Source organism: Euwallacea similis, chromosome 25 (assembly GCF_039881205.1).
Source record: "Euwallacea similis isolate ESF13 chromosome 25, ESF131.1, whole genome shotgun sequence".
Classification (NCBI taxonomy): Eukaryota; Metazoa; Arthropoda; class Insecta; order Coleoptera; family Curculionidae; genus Euwallacea; species Euwallacea similis.
In genome coordinates, this window is record NC_089633.1 from 1,015,763 (window position 1) to 1,031,629 (window position 15,867).

The 15,867-nt window shown below is 34.4% G+C and overlaps 1 protein-coding gene across 3 annotated transcripts in view; it reads left to right on the plus strand.

Annotated features, from left to right (window-relative positions):
• Myo10A (Myosin 10A) overlaps positions 1 to 15,867 on the plus strand; it is a 75,515-nt gene that overhangs the window by 34,511 nt on the left and 25,137 nt on the right. For all 3 annotated transcript variants that reach the window (XM_066402248.1, XM_066402246.1, XM_066402247.1), the window contains exons 2-7: positions 8,600 to 8,807; positions 9,834 to 9,967; positions 12,190 to 12,376; positions 12,476 to 12,713; positions 12,770 to 12,934; positions 12,992 to 13,160. In XM_066402248.1, coding sequence (XP_066258345.1) covers positions 8,682 to 8,807; positions 9,834 to 9,967; positions 12,190 to 12,376; positions 12,476 to 12,713; positions 12,770 to 12,934; positions 12,992 to 13,160 — 1,019 coding nt within the window. In that variant the 5' untranslated portion in view covers positions 8,600 to 8,681. The remainder of the gene's footprint in view (positions 1 to 8,599; positions 8,808 to 9,833; positions 9,968 to 12,189; positions 12,377 to 12,475; positions 12,714 to 12,769; positions 12,935 to 12,991; positions 13,161 to 15,867) is intronic.

Consider the following 15,867-nt stretch of genomic DNA (forward strand, 5'->3'; position numbering starts at 1 on the left):
CGCTTTGTGCATCCAATACCTTAACAATTTAAGGGTAATAATGGAAATTTACATTGAACCCGTTTTCGCGGTGAACCATTAGTATTCTTGGTAAATCCATTGATGCCGAGGATGTAGAAGTAAGTGTCCACTATTAACTGTACAATGGCAGCTTTGTGAATCTTAAGTTCTTTGAGGTGAATGCGTTTATTGTTTTAGAAACTTCTTTGTATTGTAGTTATTCAGTCGATCGGCTTCCGGTTTCTTGACCCCAAGACATGGTGATCGTCAGATCGTTTTGCTGTTGGCACTATTTTTCGGATTTGAATGAAGAACCTCGAATTTGGACTACATATCCATATAGCGCAAAAAGTCTAAAGGACCAAAGGGAAATACAGGATGCTCCTTAATGTCGTGACAAGATTTCAGGGTGTGATTTCTTAGATAATTTTGTGAAGAAATGTTAATGTGAACAGTGTTCGCAACGGTCCAAATTTTTAGCTACAGGGTGTTGAAATGTTTCTTCTCAAATTGCTATTTTAAAATGTTTCAGAAAGTACTTTAGATATTGCTTTCAATTTTGGTGTGTGTTCATGCAACCTAAAACCCCGTATTTTAATAAGAAAAATAATTTTATTGCTCAAACAGAGGTGGTCCTGCGAAAAGTGGTATGCCACTGACATTTTTTCGCGGAATTTTTTTCTGATCAGGCCGATCAATTCTACAAAGTGTTTCAAGAAAAGAGGGCGAAGCTATAACTCAGTTATTTATGAACAGATTTTGATTAACTAAAAACCAAATAAAATGATATTTTTCAGTAATATTAAAGTTGATTTTTTTAAACTCAACTTCTTCTGCTTCAGGTGTCAACTTCATATTTTTTTAACATTTTTTGAGAGAAAATATTTTTCGGAATTTGATGATGTATGGCAATTCTTTCAATGCCTTAGCAATTATTATTACTGATGTTTTTGGATTCTCTTTAACATTAAGCAATACGTTTTTCATCGAAGTCTTGCAATAATAGTTGTCTTTTAAAAGTTTCAATTTATCACGATTAGGTACTTTTCTATTACGAAAGACTTCCCCGAAGTTCTTATTGCTTTGGAAACATGCTTCAAGCATATTTATGACTCACTGTTCATTTTTATATAATTTGAACTGAAATTCACACTTGATAATCGTCGCCAATAAAAACACTACTAATTATTTTTATTGCACCAAAGAACTAATTTAGAATAATCACACTTGCAGCATAATTGCCCATAAGAAATTACGAGGAAGAATAATGTGGTTCCAATGGTTAAGGGTGGTTTTATCTTGTCTCTTCTCGCTGGGTATCATACAGACGCCACTTGTCCATGGCGCCAAGCGTCTTTGTGCAAGATAATATAATAGGATGAAATGGAATGAAATTCAGACGACTACTGGATAACATAGTTGGCCCCATGACGATACAGATGGTTACATGACTCATACTGTTCACAATTTTCAATTTTTTTCACTTAAAAATTGTTTTAACATCCACTTGTCATACATCATTAAATTAAGAAAAATATTTTGTATCAAAAAACGTAAAAAAGGAGTTCTATTTGGAATTTTGAAGTTGACGACTAAAGGAGAAGAAGTTGAATTGAAAAAAATTAACTTTGATGTTACTTAGTAATCTGAAAAATACCATTTCATTTGGCTTTTAGTTCATAAAAATCCGCTCATAAATAACTGAGTTATAGCTTTGCCCGTTTTTTTAAGACACTCTAATGAAAAAATATTCTTATAATAAATTTTAGAAATAAGCAAATTAATGAAGACGATTTTTTATTGTTTTAATCAAGGACGGTTCGTCTAACGACAAAAGCGTAAGAGAGTTTTTTCGTGTAGAATTAACCAGCTTAATCAGAAAAAATGTCAGTGGTGTATCACCTTTTTCAAAAATAACATCGGAAATACACAGGCCCGCCACTGGTTGAGCAATAAAATTACTTTTCTTATTAAAATATGGGGTTTTATGTCCTTTTAACGCACATCAAAATTAAAAGGAATATCTAAAGCACTTTTTGAAAAATGAAAAAATAACGATTTGAAAAGAAAAACCTCAACACCCTACAGCTAAAAATTTGGGCCGTTGTGGATATATGTTCATTTGAACTTTTCTTCATAAAACGCCTTGAGGAAAATCAGATCCTAAAATATTAACACGATATTACGGAACGCCTGTAAAGCGTTCCAAAAGATGCGAAGCATCTTTTTATTAAATCAGTATCTTGGAAACTGAAGGAGAAATGGCGGCTCTGCTCGACCATCTAGGCAGCTCGTCGAGACGATGACTTGATATATTATTCTTGGGTGATTGTTTACCCTCGTAAATCCCCCAAGTTATGGCCCCTTTGCTAAAGCATGCTTGCCTGACTGAGAACTTCTTCGCTATAAAGATGACGTGCCACCTGTTACTGACTATAAAATGATTCATTTTGAGAGTTAACAATGGTGGGAACTGCGTCTAGGGGCTTTTAAACTTATATGCACAGGTCATTTCCTTTGGCAGAACATCTTAAGCATTAATGAATGAAATGGAAGCCAATTTGCTTGGTACACATATCAGCGATTATGGTATATGGCAGTGACGTGGGTTGTAGGTAGCAGTCGCGGTAACAAAACCTTGTGTCTTGGACGTTACTGTTACATTTCGAAAAAAACTTTCCTTTCCTTGGTCACATTAAACGTAGATAAAGTGGATTTGAATGAATTAAATTTGAGCCTTGAAGCCTGGTTTCCAATGGCATTTTGTTAAGCTGGGATACAGTTATGTATTGTGTGTAGGTGACTGAATAGAAGATTTATTTTCAGCGAGGAATAATACAAGCACGTGTAAGGTTTTTAGGCAATCGGAGGGATACGGAATTTATATATTTTGAGAATAACTGATTTTAAAACTGGTTTGCCATCTTAATCGTATGCAAATAAAAATTCATAAGCGTAAATTGAAGTAATTCATGTCTTCGATGGCCTGCTGTTGAGTTCTAACTGGTAACACAGGTCCAAAAGAATTTGCACGAAGGTAACTATAATTTCCTCGATCTTTTAGTAAACCCCCCACGCAGCTGTTCTTCAGCATGAACGTCTCTCAAGTTTCAAATGATTTGCTTTTGTTGCAAAAAAAACATAAAATATTTTCTCTAAATGCTCTTTTAGAAAGTCGTCAAAACTGATTGTTGGCAAAAATCTAAAAAGTGCATAAAAAACTACGAGTTTGGATCACGTGTAAACTTCACGTTATTTTTTTCTTTTTTAATTTGGTACTTTTAATGTGATTTTTAATTTTTTTTAATCTTCTTCAATACAGAATGTTTTTTCAAAAAACAAAACAATTTTTCAAAAAAGAAACAAATTTTCAACGTCAGACCTACGACTTAATGAGCCTTGATGCAAAACAAATTCATATGGCTTTCAATCCACTTTTATAATGCTATACAGGGTGATCCTTAAAGATGTTTCAGTATTCAAGGAGCTAATTCTCTGGAATACTCTAAGACGAAAATATTATATAAACGTATGCTAAAATGAGTCCTTTCTGATATACAGCGTGTTAAACATTAAGAAAATAAAATATTTTTCTTCGTTTTTTCAAAATAGCGCAAGATATTTTATTGAAACTCGGGATACCTATACAGTAGTCCAAACAGTAAATTTCCCTTCTGTTAAAGAAAAATGCTGTAACCATAGACGTGCGAAGGGGTTACCATGTTGATTTTTATAGGGAAATGGGAGATACGCCACTGGTATTTTCCCAATTGGCTACATTATAACAGTTGTTGAAAATGAGTACCATTTGCTATAATACATGCATCTATTCTTTTTCTCATGGACTCTCGAGCACGTTCAAAAATACCTATTACTATTATTTTATGCTATTATTTTCAGCATAGATTTTTAACGGGTCATATTTTTTTCTTTAAAAACGTATTGTTGTATCAAAAAAACATGAAACACTTTTAGTATATTTTAAATAGGTTATTTCAAAAAAATACAATTTAAAAAATACCACTAATGTATCCCCCATTTCTCGATAAGACTTAACTTGATATACAGGGTGATTCGTAACGCAACCGACACAGAACAGGTGCGTGTAGAGGACCTCAAAACATGTCGATTTTTTATATGAAGTTTTTTTCTGAGGTCTGCGGTTGCTGAGATATCGGCTTCAGAAGATGAATAAAAAAATTTGAAAAAATTCGGGATCTCAGGAAAGGCTTAACCTAGAATAACCATATTTAGGAAATATTTTTGTTTTATTGACGTCTTTATTTGTTAAAAATTTGAAGTTGCTGAAAGCTCAATATGGGGTGGTTTAGGGGTTGGTCACCCTTAAAATTATATGAATCTTTCTAACCCTAACCAAATTAACAACTAAGGTTTATCAATATGATAGTAAATTTAATTTCATATCTTTTTGTACTCTTGCACATTTTTCGAGAAGTCATTCGTTATTGAGAAAAAAAATGTTTTGTGATTTGGTGTCAAAACTAATCAAATCGAGCAGAAGGGTGCATTTGTGTGTAAAAGAAAATGGTAGCCATTTTGAACAATATCTTTAGTGTTTATTTTATTTTAGTAATAATTTGTTTCAAATTTCGTTAAATTTTGAATAAATTTTATTTAATATTTATTAATAATGAGACCACGTGTTAGTTATCGTTTGCAAAATCTTTCTAAATAAGAATATTGAAGAGCTATGATTAAGTTCATAGTTTACTATTGTAAAAGTACTGTTTTTGTTCGATTTGATTAGTTTTGACACCAAATTGGAGCACGACCTTTTAGTTTTTGAGGAATATATTTTCGTTGTGCTCGATTTGATTAGTTTTGACAACAAATCAAAAAACATTTTTTTTCTCAATAACAAATGACTTCTCGAAAAATGTGCAAGAGTACAAAAAGATATGAAATTAAATTTACTATCATATTGATAAACCTTAGTTGTTAATTTGGTTAGGGTTAGAAAGATTCATATAATTTTAAGGGTGACCAACCCCTAAACCACCCCATATTGAGCTTTCAGCAACTTCAAATTTTTAACAAATAAAGACGTCAATAAAACAAAAATATTTCCTAAATATGGTTATTCTAGGTTAAGCCTTTCCTGAGATCCCGAATTTTTTCAAATTTTTTTATTCATCTTCTGAAGCCGATATCTCAGCAACCGCAGACCTCAGAAAAAAACTTCATATAAAAAATCGACATGTTTTGAGGTCCTCTACACGCACCTGTTCTGTGTCGGTTGCGTTGCGAATCACCCTGTATATGTATACAGGGTGTTTGGTAACTCGATACATTCCTTTAAGGAAGTTATAGAGCATGAGGTAAGGACTAAATTTAACCCAACTTACCTTAGTACCAAAGTCGATAATAACAAAGATATAGGGTGCCAAAGTTGAAAAGACGAATTATATTTTCTTTCGAGGAAAAAGTTATTCGATTTTAATGGGGTTTTTACCGAGATTCCAGTCAACTATGACACAATCCTCAAAATGGAACAAACTCAAAGTCTTTGCCTTGAAATTTGAGATGAGCTCTAAAGAACCCTAATTTAAGTAAAACGTTCAGAGGTAATTTTTAAGTTCAGATTTTAAAGTAAAACATACGAGAATGGTGTGTTAAGATTTTCACTAGATATAAACGGCAAACAGAAATCCTGACATGAAGCAAATTTAAAGATAAAACTGGCTTAAAAATTGAAAAATGCAACTCCCTCTATAAAGTCTCAAGTGAAGCAGAATTTTCAGAATTTTTTTTGGTAGTTCTTTATTGAAAGAACATGTGAAGATGTCTGACAAGGTTTCTGTCGAGGATTTAACTGGAAAAAAAGTGGCGTAAAATCCTTAAATTGGGCAAATTCCAAAGCAATTTAAAGAGCTTCATTCGATGCACTTTTTTCAGCGTTTATTCGTCAAAGTATTTGTATAAAGGGGATAAGAATGATGAGGTTTTATTGAGGTTTTCGCGAAGGTTTTTACACAAGTTTTCAATAGAAATGAACCACAAAGCGAAACTCTCAAAATTTGGCAAGCCCAAACACAAAGTAGACTGCCTTGAAATTTGAGGAAATAGAGCTCCCTCTAGAGAAGTTCTATACAAATACAATTTTCAGGATTTTTCTTAGAAGTGCCCTTTGTCGAAGGAGCTTCCCTGAAATTCAAAACCGGCTTGAAATTTGGAACATTATAGCTCCCTCTATGGATCCTCAATTGAAGCTACATTTGCAAAGTTTATTCCCTCAGGTGTTCTTATTTAACCCTACAGGAGGCGCACGTGATGTTACAGACCGACACATGAAATATTTTAATCTATTTAAGTAGCGTTTGTAATAATCTTGTTGTGTACATTAACTGTCTCTTTTATTCATTTGAATTTATTTTTCTGCAAATATTCAGTAGAAGTGTACGTGGTATTTTATTTTTCCTATTTTTGGTGCGTGGCACCGACACGCTCCTTGGTGTTTAAATATTTCTAATTACAACATACTGTAACAAAAAGGAAAAAAATTGTCTGTGTTTTGAAACAGATATAATGGCAATGATGCTAACTAAAAGTTTTAATGATAATGGCAAGTTCTGAGGTTGACAAGGCTCGTCTTATTCGTTTGATACAAGACGTCTAGTAAGGCGAGGAACTGCATGTTGACGAATTGGACTCGGAGATAGAAGATATTCTAGAAACAAGAGAAAATAATATCGAAACTAAACGAGAAATTTCTAGTAGTGAAAATGAGTGTCTAGATGAAGCTAATGAACTTTTATTTATTGGAAAAAATAAATTATCTCAGTGGTCAAAATAAGTTCCCAGAAAGTCAACTCGAGCTCATGCCGAAAATAAGGTAGTACGTCTCCCTATTCCTAAACTGTTGAAATCACTAAAATGAAGGATTCGCGAGATTTGCCACATTCAAGAGGGTAACTAAACTCTAAGGAGAAAAGGAGAAATAGGTGTATGAGGATAGTATCAGAAGTAGCCGACCTAACACTTAAAGAAAAAAAACTTGGAAAGTATTACGTTATTTCTCAACATAGTCTCCTTTGAGATTGACATACTTTTACCAGCGATGTTGTGTAAGAAACTTCGAATGTTTTAAACAGGCATCAATCTCGGACTCCATCTCTTTATTGTTGGCAAATCTCTTTCCACCAATCCGTTTTCTCAAGTTTGGAAATAGAAAATAATCCGAGGGGGCTAAATCTGGTGAATAGAGTGGGTAAGGAAAAAGTTCGATATCAAATTTATTGATTTTGGCCATCGCGATGACGGAAGTGGGGAATGGTGCGTTATTTCGAAACGAGACTTCCTTTTTCGTTAAATGCAGTTACTTTTTCCTAATTTCTTCGCTCAAATACTGCAATAAATTTGTATAATATTCTCCGTTAATTGTTTTTTCCTTTAGGGAGATATTCCATAAAAATGATCCCTTGTGCATTCTAAAAAACTGACGCTGTCACCTTTTCTGTAGATGGATCGGTTTTCACCTTTTTTGGAGCCGATTCTCTCCTTTGAGCCCATTGTTTTGGCTGCTCTTTTCCTTCAGGTATGGAATGATAAACCTATGTTTCATCACTCCCTTGAAATATCTTTACGGCACTGTTGTTGTTCCATTGTGAGTAATCGCGGCATCCATCTTTCGTGCAGCTTTCTCATGTCTAATTGTTCGGTCAAAATGAGATATACAGTACTTTTTGAAATGCTTATCATGTCTGCTCACTCACGCAATTTTAGCCAACGATTTTCCAGTACAGTTTTGAGGATTTTCACCACAATTTCTTGAGTGGTCACCTTATTGGGTTAATCATTGCTTGACTACTGTTCGACTTGACAACTCGTATGACCGAGTTTAAACTTTGCCACTTAATATTTTACAATTATTGTTAATGAAGAACCAAATTTCTTCAGATTAGAATCTAACTCCGCTTTGATGTTGAATGGACTAAGACCTGCCAAATAATAATATTCAATCACGTAGCAATGACCAATTTTTTCCATGTTTACAAAACTCGAAAAGCGTTCACTAAAAACGACTCCAAAACACACACTATTTAGACATAAGCTTTTTAAGGTTAAGTCTTTGTGATATAGGCAAATTTTTAACAAATCGCTATTTATATGTCAGATCGAGTACTTCTGAGATTACCCTCGTACCGAGTGCAGCTCCAGCTTGGACAGAAAAATGCGATATTTCTCTTGTGAATGCTCACAGCTTCTCTATTAATAATAGGGATGTGCGAAGACTGCTATAAGCAGGATTAGTTATATGCCGTTGAAATTGGGATTTTATTTATTCACGAAAGAGAAGTGACTTCTTTTTGTTTTATTATTTTGAGTTGTCGTTTTAGACTAAAAAAAATTAAATCGATCTAGAATTTCTACCTTAAAAACTTTACACATTAATTTTTAATAATTATTAATTTTAACTTTTAAAGGATTTTTCAGTATTTCTAGGTCGGTACCTAAGACCGACGTGCCTCTTGATGTAAAAATTTTTCGTACGCCCCCTGTAAGGTTAAAAGAAACGAATCTTTTTACTAATAACACGCTAAAAAACATCGTTTTAAAAATTTAATCATTTTATTTCCAGATAAACTTGAAGAACCCAAAATGTAACATCCCCATCTGCAATACCTCACAAGTGATATCAAAGCAGACTCACTGACCTGAAAATGGATTGGAATGCAGGAGATTTGATATGGTTCGACCCCGGGCTGGGCCACTCCATCCCCGGCGAAGTTTTGGAGTGCCATAGAAGCGCCAACGTGATCACTGTCCAGGCAGTCATCAATGGAAAGGTATGACACGCTACGCTCGAATTTTTACTGGTCTCATTGGGCTCGCCATAGACTTTCCTACCTTGACAATCGATCATAAATCTTCTTTAATATCTTCCATTTCATTTCAGTTATTTAGCCGCTCCCTGTATATATCCAAACCGCTGGTTCTCAAACTTTCCCCTCAGACAAAAACCAGTGAAGCACGCCATAGCAGGTCAGGCGCATAATTTATTCCAAATATGTACCAGCACAAAAAATCACACGCATTTTTCATGGTAATCAATCTACATTTGTTTTATAATGGACGATTTATTGGTAATCACGCAAAATCATACATATTCCATTGAAAGCGAATGTCTAGTTTTAAAGAGAGGATCTCTCCATGTTTGATTTGGAATTCGATAAGGCGTCACAATAGACAATGAACGATTGTTAAAGAGGACGAAATTAAATGAAGATTGTGTAAAAATCTGAGATGGGGATCTCATTGTGGGGTTTTAAAATCGGTGTCTTCTTCATCCATGTTTGACGTTTGTTCGGCTCCTTCACCCATCTTTGACCTTTGTTCGGCTCCTTCACCCATCTTTGACCTTTGTTCGGCTCCTTCACCCATCTTTGACCTTTGTTCGACTTCACTGTAGTTAAAAACAAAGGTGACGTAGTGCTCATCATCATTTGGCTGAAACATGCTAATGATGACACGGTTATTTAAAGTCTGCGTATGGTTTAAAGGAAACTTACTGGAGTGTTGTACGAGGTAATAAAAATCAATGTCCCTGTTTTCTGTGTCTTTGGGACTAAAAAAGAGATAAAGAAGAGACGTTAAAGGAAGGAAGATATCTACCTACAAGTGTGCACTTAAGCAGAACAGATAAGCACCTTTTAACCATATCTTTAACGTCGCGTCTACGGCGTGTCCAAAGTCTGCACGCAAATCTCACGACATTTGATGATGATTACATTAAGTCCAATCGCATAAATTGTTGTTCGTGATTCATACGCATATGAAATCAAACGCTTCAAATCATCACTGTTTTTCTGCAGGCTCAAACTTTTGCCCTTCAAGATGGGGAAGGGCAGGTCAGGCGAAGACAGGACTTGGGGAATGAAGGAGTTGAGGACATGATCCAGCTTACAGACCTTCACGAAGCTGCCCTGCTCTGGAATTTGAAGCTGAGGTAATTTATGGGTTTCTAATGATCTGCGTGATGGACTGTGTAAAGAACATATGATCCTCACGATATGGTGACTTTTAATTGCAGATTACATTAACTTTTACTTAGGCTGAGTCGATTTCGATGTAGAAAATATTTATGTTATTTGCGTGCACTGAAGGGTAAATTCTGAAATAGTTTGTAATTTTATAAGGCAATTTGTGAGCTCATATAATTATCGCCTTTAATTATGATGTTGAATGATGTCAGTTTATTCGCTTTTGAAATCACGCTCTGGACTAAACAGTGACTTAAACTCCTAAATGAAGAATGAAAAGCGTAATGAATTCCATTGCCTTCAATTTTAATAGTAAAATTCACTCGATTAAAGTTAGAAAGGGGAAGGAGTGAAAAATGAGATAAACGGATGAATGCATTTTTATTCTCGAATTTTTCTCTATTTAGCAACGCAAAACTGATTTAAATTAAAGTTATAGACGGGACCAATTCTCTGCACAGTAATTTCAATTTCCTCAAACAATTTAAGACTTCTGAATCAATTGATGTTTTAGTATGCCTGTAACTTTTGAGGCACTGCCTCTACCCTGTGGAATATTTTTTATTTAAGAAAGCATTATTTTTTCTATATCTACAATCTTTCAAAACCTACAATTTTTTTGTTTTACAGCATTCTTTCAAGCCTCTAAATCAATTCATGCTGATAACTAGCTAACGGTTGGCATGTTTGCAACTCTTAAGGCAGTACCTGTACATCTATGGAATATTTTCTATTGAATAGAGCATTTTTCTCATTTTTTCTGTAAATTTCTTTAACATAATTTTATCATTTTAAAATCTACCATTTTTAATTTATAGTATCTTTTAAGACTTTTTAATCATCGGTTGTAGCATGCTTGTAATTTTTGAGGCAGTGCCTATACGTCTTTGGAATATCTTTATTTAAGAAAGCGTTATTTCCTGTAAATTTCATTATTCCACCTTTCTTATTTCAAAATTTAAAAATTCTTTATTTTATAGCGTAATTTCAAGTCTTTTGAGTGAGGTGATATGTTATCACGCCTATAACTTCTAAGGCAGTGCTTCTTTGCCTAAGGAATATTTTTTATTTAAGAAAGCATACTTTTTAATTTATTTTCTGTAAATTTCATTGTTGTTCTTTTCTTGTTTCTAAGTTTAGGAATCCTTTATTTTATAGGGTCCTTTGAGGGTTTCTGAATAAACTGACGTGTAGCATGTCTATAACTTTAGAGACAGTGCGTTTACACCTATAGAATATTTTTCATTCGAGAGAGCATACTTTTTCTGTGAATTTTGAAAAATTTTCATGATCATAAGCTTCCTGTTTGAACTTGGATAAAATATTTTTCCGGGAAAAGAATTTAATTTTCGAATTATTTAGCGTTTACACAAAAGTAGGTACAATGAACAGTAATAAAATTACAAAATGGAAATTTTCTTGCCAATTTATTCTACTTAAAAGCCGTCTAAAAGGTCGAAAGTGCTGTTTTCATGTAAAATAAAAATGATTGATATCTCGACTCTTTTCGCATTTAAACCAATGGCAGGTCTTAAAGCACGGCTAGGGCCAGTTTACTTCTAGCCAAATGTTGCATATATCTTCTACGAAATATCAACTTAATATGGATATAATTATAGTTCACATTCTTAAAGTCATGGGAAACTTGCCGCGTATACCAGTTCTGAACTAGCTAGAGTCGATTTTTCAATTCAGTTACCTACACCAAGTAAGTTGGCACGTACCATGAAAGTTCTTCGGCTTCGCAAGTTTGAAACTCGGTCTAGAAATTGCGATATTTCCAAGAGGAGAAAAAGGAGGAGATTTTGGCTTAGTAAGCGGTAAGGGGTAAATCGAAGTTAGAATTGTCATGCACGTAGTGAAGGAAACGGCAGCAAATCTCGCTTAACTAAACCATAAGTAATTGATTAACAAATAAATAACAAGAGTACAAGTAATGGTTTTTGCATCAGAGCCTAGGGATTCTTACATAATAATAATGGACATTTTAAATATGTCTTTTTCTCCTTAGGCAATTAAGGCAAAAATATATCAATTCATAACGGAAGTCTCTGAGCATAGGTAACTGTTCTTATTATGCAACGCCAATAGGTAAATAACAATTATTGCTTTATGCAATAAATTAATCATTTATTCATGACTACAATGCTAATAAATTCTCACGATTACGTATGATTTTTTCTACCAGATATGACCGCAACCTTATCTACACCTACGCAGGGAGCATCCTGGTAGCAGTGAACCCTTATCGCATGTTCGATGGGTGCTACGGAATTGAATCCGCCCAAAAGTACAGGGGAAAGATAATAGGGGAGCTGCCTCCCCATTTATTTGCCTCAGCAGCTTCTGCATATGCAGCCCTACCATCACCTCAAGTAAGACCTGAAATCCCGGGGGCCACAATCTCAGAAGTCCCGTTGCTCGAGAGAGCCTGGCCCCGGGTGAATTGTTTCTAACTAATTGCGCCCCTTCAGGTGGTGGTAATAAGTGGAGAAAGTGGTTCGGGCAAAACCGAATCCACCAAATTGGTGATGCAATACCTGGCTGCAGTTGCACCCTCAGCACCTCGAGGTCAAGCTCTGGTTACTGAGCAAATACTGGAAGCAACCCCTTTATTAGAGGCTTTCGGAAATGCCAGAACTGTGCGCAATGACAACAGCTCCAGATTTGGAAAATACCTGGAAGTGTACTTTAGAAATGGAGCAATTATTGGTGAGCCCACTCCACTTCTTACGAACTTCCGAGGGATAAATTTCCCTTGGTTTTAGGCGCTAAAATCACTCAGTACCTCCTGGAAAAGTCCCGGATTGTAACTCAAGCACCTGGAGAACGCAACTACCACGTCTTCTATGAGCTTTTAGGAGGTCTGAGCAGTACCGAGAAGCAAAAGTATGGTTTGGTCGATCCAGATAAATGCTTTTACTTGAATCAAGGTGAGAACGGAGCTATTAGCTAAATTGCTGACTTAATTGAGAATTTTGTTGTTACAGGGGGTAGTGATTGTTCTCCAGGACACTCAGGTTCTGGAGCAGACTGGAAAGCTCTGACAAGGGCTATGCAGGTTTTAGGGGTGAGCGAGAACGAGCAGGAGGGCATCGTTAAGGTTCTAGCTTCTGTTTTGCATCTTGGGAATGTCTATTTTCACAGGAGGCAATTGAGGTAAAAGTTTGAGTTAAGTTGGATTTACATGGAAACTGAGAATCTGGCCAATGGTCAATATCTAAGTTCTATCAGTGTCAATTGTTTTCAATCAAAGTTGAGGGTGCATTAAGCCACAGTCAATGTCCTGGATAATTTCGCCAAGAGATTTAAGATATCCATGAAAACGATGAAATAGAGGTATATCATCGACTTCTTTCCCTATTTCCATGAAAGCTTCATTTTCCAGATAAAGTTGTCGGTACTTTTCTTATACATTGGCTCCTACACAGTTTATGTTGAAACTTTACAGATTTTCCAGGAATTCTTCAAGTTAATAGGAAAAGCTTTATGTCTTATTCTTATGGATTATGGAATTTTATGTATTTTACTTTTTTGAGCGCTGAAAGCAACATTTTTTACACAATTACCTTATTGCCCCTGGAATTCTTGAGAGAAATTAAGCAATGAGACCAGTAGTAATAGCGTTTGCCGCAGATTTCCAGACACAAGGCGTAGCTTGAATGTGTTTAAATGTGTGTCATTGTACAGTAAAAATTGGAAAAAATCAGTATCACTGATATTTTTTCACGTTGAAGTGCGGGATCTCGTTTTTCTCATTCCGCAAAATCACCTTAGTTAGGTAAAATCATGGATTTCCTAACTAATTACGGCTTTTTGTAAACGGGAATTCCCAAATGTTGCGGAAATCTCCTGAGAAGAATTCACAAATCTCAATGATCTTATCATAAGTTTTGATTTTCTGGCTCGTCTCATCCACAGATTTGTTGGCCTTCTAGATTCCCAGCAGGAATTTTGATTGAAGCGAAAATAAAAAGGATTTAAATCCAGTTTGAATAAAAATTTAAAATCTTCTGAGCTTCGATCTGCCGGGATTTCTTGTCTTTAAAATTTTAGAGTTTATTAATTTTGAATATATTTTTCTTAAAAAAATGTCAGTCTTAATCCTCTGGCGGTTGGCCGCGCGTTTGCTCTACAGGGTGGTCCAATTGTTATGAGCCACTATTGCTATCTTCTAAACCGTAAACGTTATAAGTTCGGTTGAATTTGACAAAAGTTGTCAAATATTATGACAAATTAAAATCTCGAGGCACTGTTGCCAAAATTTGTTTGGTTTTGGAAATATTGGGAAAAAACGAAATTTTGTCGAAAACATGTTTCGTTTTTTTATAATTTTAGGTTTGTCTTTTGAAAACTATAAATTTTATTTTGCCCTAATCCTAAAACTCTAATATAGAACAAAATAAATTAGGTACCTCTGTTGAAATAAGAAATTAAATTAATGATCCAGGTCATTGTTGAATTAGAATCCAGATCTATATTTGAAAAATTGAAGTTAGTGTCGATATATCAGAAACTAAAAATACTATTTTTTAAAACTTAATGTTAGAGTGTAGAGCTTTAAAAATGAATAAAATGTTGTAAGAAACACTCTTTCCGAAAATCCTTAGTTTTCGGTTTATTTATAAAAAAAACGTTTTCGGCAAAATTTCGGTTTTTCCCAATACTTTCGAAACCAAACAAATTTTGGCAACAGTGCCTCGAGATCTTAACTTGTCATCAAATTTGACAATTTTTGTCTAATTTAACCGAACTTTTAACGTTTACGGTTTAGAAGATAGCAATAGTGACCCATAGCAATTGGACCACTCTATATTTAATATTTTGTTTATTTTCTTTTTGGTACATCACTATTCTTCCCACTATTCCTTATTGGGTATATTTGGCAGAACATGTCAATATCAGCAGGTTTTTTGGAGGTTTCGATTCAGTTTAATTGAGTGGTTATTGTTACCAACACACGAATGCGGCGAAAAATTGGTTAGTATTTTTTATCATCTTTTTTATTACTCTTTTTTATGAAACCTTACTTTTGGAGTTATCTTTAACATTGAGTATGAACGTTTACCGATATCCCATTAATTAAGTTATTAATAAAATGGTAAAATGTATTCTAAAAAACCATTCTCTCGGCAAAAGTTACTTTCATAAGCTCCGGCTACGCTCAATGAGTAAACTCTTTCATTATTCTAATTTATTACTGTCTGATTTATCAAATTTAATTTGATTGTGATCGCTCACGTAACTTTTTAAGGCGCGACCGCTATGGACTTAAAAAGTTGGTGCAACGTCCAAGAATTCTGTATCATGATCTTCATTTGAGTGAATTCAAATCGTAAATTCAAATTTTTCAATTAAAAATATTCACTTTTTCAAGTATTATAGAAATGAATAAATTTAAGTTCAAATTCCCAAGTATTGATCCTCGAAGACTCAACGTTCGGAATTTTTTTTTTTAATATCGATTTTTAATTTAAGTCATTTTTATTACAGAACTTTCCAGGATTTTTTATTTAAAGTTGCAAGTTTTTTAAGCAAGTTTTGATCAAATACAGCAGACCAGACAGTTGTTGGCAATAGGACAGTAAGTGCCACCTTCACATTTTTGATCGTTAATAAAAAAATTACATTTTAGAGTAATATGGTAACAAAAGTTGCACTAGTGCAGGCAGTGCACTAGTGTCTTTTCCCGCTTAAGCTTAACTCCGCCTGAGTGTAAGATTGTCCAAAAATTATACACTCGTTTTGTTGCAAGAAATGTATTTGTGAAAAGAATTTCATGAAGCACATCCTCGAAGAATACGGTCGCAAGATTAAATTATTGCTCCGCCCACCACGGAAATTATGCGGAATAATGCGGATAATT